This window comes from Apis dorsata, unplaced genomic scaffold, assembly GCF_000469605.1.
Source record: "Apis dorsata unplaced genomic scaffold, Apis dorsata 1.3 scaffold_694, whole genome shotgun sequence".
Classification (NCBI taxonomy): Eukaryota; Metazoa; Arthropoda; class Insecta; order Hymenoptera; family Apidae; genus Apis; species Apis dorsata.
The window spans coordinates 69,567-73,083 of record NW_006263873.1 but is presented as its reverse complement, the minus strand read 5'-3'; the positions used below and the strand labels follow the sequence as shown (position 1 = coordinate 73,083).

General features: G+C 21.1%; 1 protein-coding gene across 2 annotated transcripts in view; it reads right to left on the bottom strand.

Annotated features, from left to right (window-relative positions):
* Positions 1–3,517, bottom strand: part of LOC102671187 (dnaJ homolog subfamily C member 5-like) — a 17,629-nt gene that overhangs the window by 5,520 nt on the left and 8,592 nt on the right. The window contains exon 5 of one of the 2 annotated variants that reach the window (XM_006622504.2): positions 3,460–3,517. The exons of the other annotated variant lie outside the window; for it this stretch is intronic. Within the exon in view, the coding sequence (XP_006622567.2) occupies positions 3,460–3,517 (58 nt within the window). The remainder of the gene's footprint in view (positions 1–3,459) is intronic. 2 annotated transcript variants of the gene reach the window in all.

Sequence of the window (3,517 nt, the reverse complement as noted above, 5' to 3'; positions counted from 1 at the left end):
AGAGAGAGAGAGAGAGAGAGAGAGAGAGAGAGAGAGAGAGAGATTTAAAAATTTTTCAATTTGATATTAAAAATCCTTTTTTTTTTTTTAATGTAAACCATGAAATTGATGTTTATATATATCTACATACATTTGAGCTATCATTTTTCCAAGTTCGAATTTAGTGTAATGATATTGTAATAAATATTGTAATGAAACCGAATTTGAATTTAAATTGTAGGAAAGTTCATATAGTATACTTGAAAAAAAAAAAAAAAGATAGATTAATAATTAAGATTGAAATATGTTGAAAAAAATATATAACTATTTCCTACAATTTACAGATTTAGATCGGGCATCGAGTTTCAAAAATATATTTATTACAAACCTCCAACATATTCGAATGTTCTTCGTATTTTAGAATGTTCGATAAAAAAATTTAATAATTTATCATAATCATTAAATGTGTTTAAAATTCATATAATTTTATTGTATTTGTATATATATTCGAATAATTCCTTTATATATCATAAAATATTAAGAATAAAAATCTTTTAATCGTGATCATTTATTAAGAGACCACATATACCGAAATGTCGTGTAATCCTAATTTAAATTTAATTCAAGTTTTTCAATATTTGAAAAACTAAGACGATAGTTGTACGCATAAAAAAAAATTTTTTAGAATATTGATCCTGATAACGTATTTCAATATCATTAAAATCGATCAGATATCGCTTATTTTATATAATTATCAATAAAAATTCAGATTTATTCGTATTTTTTTTCGTATAATCTTTTTGAATTAGATAATATACATATATACATATATATATAAGCAGTAAAAAATGAAAAGATTTATGATTTAAAATTCTATTAAGATATTATTTAATTTTATACGAAATGTATGAAAATTATGACAATTATTTTGATCAGATAGTTGTGAAAAATGTCGGTTGTGATTGTTAAAAAGTTATGAAGTTATGTGTAATGATAATGCATTGAATAGCGAGTTTGAAATAATCCATAACGATTTGAAATAAAAACAAAAAAATATCGTTAAAATATCGTTTTGTAAAGTTAGATTTACTTATTGACTATTCGTACATATATAATCAGAGATCTTGTATCGAAATTATTTTACGTTTCTTTTTATTAAAAATATTTAAATTCCATTGCTTTTTTTAAAAAAGATCATTTTACGTGCATAATCTTATCGATGTAAATTCATCATTAGAATCTGTAAATTTGATATTTTTTATTTAGATTTTCAATTTCTTTTACAATCACTTCTCTATCATTGAAATAGATATATATATATATATATATATAAAAGAGTTAAACCAAAATAAAATATCAAAATCGAAAAAAATAAAATATCAGAATTGATTAATAAAATAAACTAATAAAGATAATTATAGCACGAAAAATTAAAACTAACGCTTAAATTCTGATATAATTAAATAAATACAATATTATTTCGAAATAAGCAACACTACATTGCTTCTTTCATCCTCATTTGTTTGTTTGAAAAGGCTATAAATCTTTATATCCATTGAGAATAATGACAATTACGTGATATAGTATTTTTTTTTTTTTTAAAGAATAATATTGTTCGATCGATCGGATTTTATGATTTGCAATTATCTCGATCTTGTTCCTTGTTTCATTTGAGAACAAAGTTAAGTAATATACCTAATCTTTAAAAATAATCGAGTGAATAATATGCTTATCTCGGAATAATATTTTATAGGATAAATCCGGGAAAGATAGATCACTTTTAAAACAATTTGTGAAATATTTTATATTACAATATTTTTAATATATTTTATTTCCATTTATAAGTTTATTATAAGTTATTTATTATCTTTTATGATTGGATGTATATTTCTTTACAGTTCAAGTTTATCATTATAAAATTTAAAAATCAATATATTTTATAGAGTATTCAATTTTTCTTCATATCAATTTAAAACATTTCTTATGATTTCTAATTGTTCAATTGTCAATCGAATATGAAATATTTAATAAAACTAAGATATTAAATCGATCTATCTAAATCTTTGAAATGGAATAGTTGAAATGAGAATCAATCAAATGCATCGTTATTTCTAAATTATAATCATTCGAGATCTATAAAGAATATAAGAAAATATAACAATAACGAATTTTTTGAATTGAGAAAGAAGGGAAGAGAGAAAAGTTGTGTAAAATACGAAAGTCATTGGAATAATTGGAGGGCAAAAAAGGTAAAATAAAAATGTCATTATAATAAACGTAAAATTATATTTCAGTTAAGAAAAGTATATACGATACGATATCATTTTTCGATAAAGATCTATTTATGTCGATATTGTAATATGGCTTAATGTATAAGTTAATTCAATGTATAAGTTCTTCAGATTATCATACTTATTCAGATTTCAGACTTAAAAAAAATTCGTCTTCCATAATTATCCTATATTATAAGAATGAAAAATAAACACAACTAATTAAATAAATGCACAAGTTTTTTTCCCTAAAATATATATATTATATATATATATATATATATATATATATATATTCAAAATTAATTTTCGATAAAAAAAACAATTAATATCATGGAATAATTTTTTATTCATATTAATTTTCACGATCATATCCGTTACTTGACGAATTTGATTCGTTAGATAAAATATCATCTTTCTTCTGAAGCAATATATCGCATATACAAACCTGTAACTTTTGTTTTATACACATATTCCTGTACGAGGACCAGAAGAAAAAAAAAAATAAAAATGCTGGAAAAAAAGAAGAAAAAGAGGAAGAAGAAAAAAAGAATGTTCAAGAAGCTGGTATGAATATGATCGAAAAAAAACGAACAATATGTATTCAATGTTTGTTTCAATGGTTCTCATTTCCTCTTTTTCGTAATATATCTTATTTTTATAGTAGTTTTTTTTCGATTTTTTAATTTTTAAAATATTTTTCTCCCCCATAAATCATCAATTAAAATTGATGTGACTTAATATGATTATAAAATCATATTAATCATATTTGTCAAAAGATATAATAATTGTATTTTTATTTAATTACATATTTGAAATTTTAAAATTTTATAAATCATATGTAAATAATATATATAACAAAAAAGAGAAAAAAACATATAATTAAGTAATTATAATTTATGTAAATTGAAAATAACGAAAAATAAAATTTATCAAGCAAACATAAATAACGATTTTATTAAAAAGCAAAAATTGTATTGTTATATTTTATTTTATTAAAAAAATAATTTTTTAATCTCTTTTAAAAATTCATCAATGATTATTGTAATTAAAAAATTCTAATGTTTATTATTGTAATTAAAATTCTAATGATAAGTCACAAAAAATTATAAAACATTTATGACAAATTAAAACAAAATCCAATCACATCTTTCGTAAAATTTCATAAATTTAGAGGATTAAGAACCACTGATACCAAAGAAAGACTTACCTTAACCAGGCCTCTGGGCTGATTCGTCACGACATTTGCCTCTGGGTTCTGGTCCCGC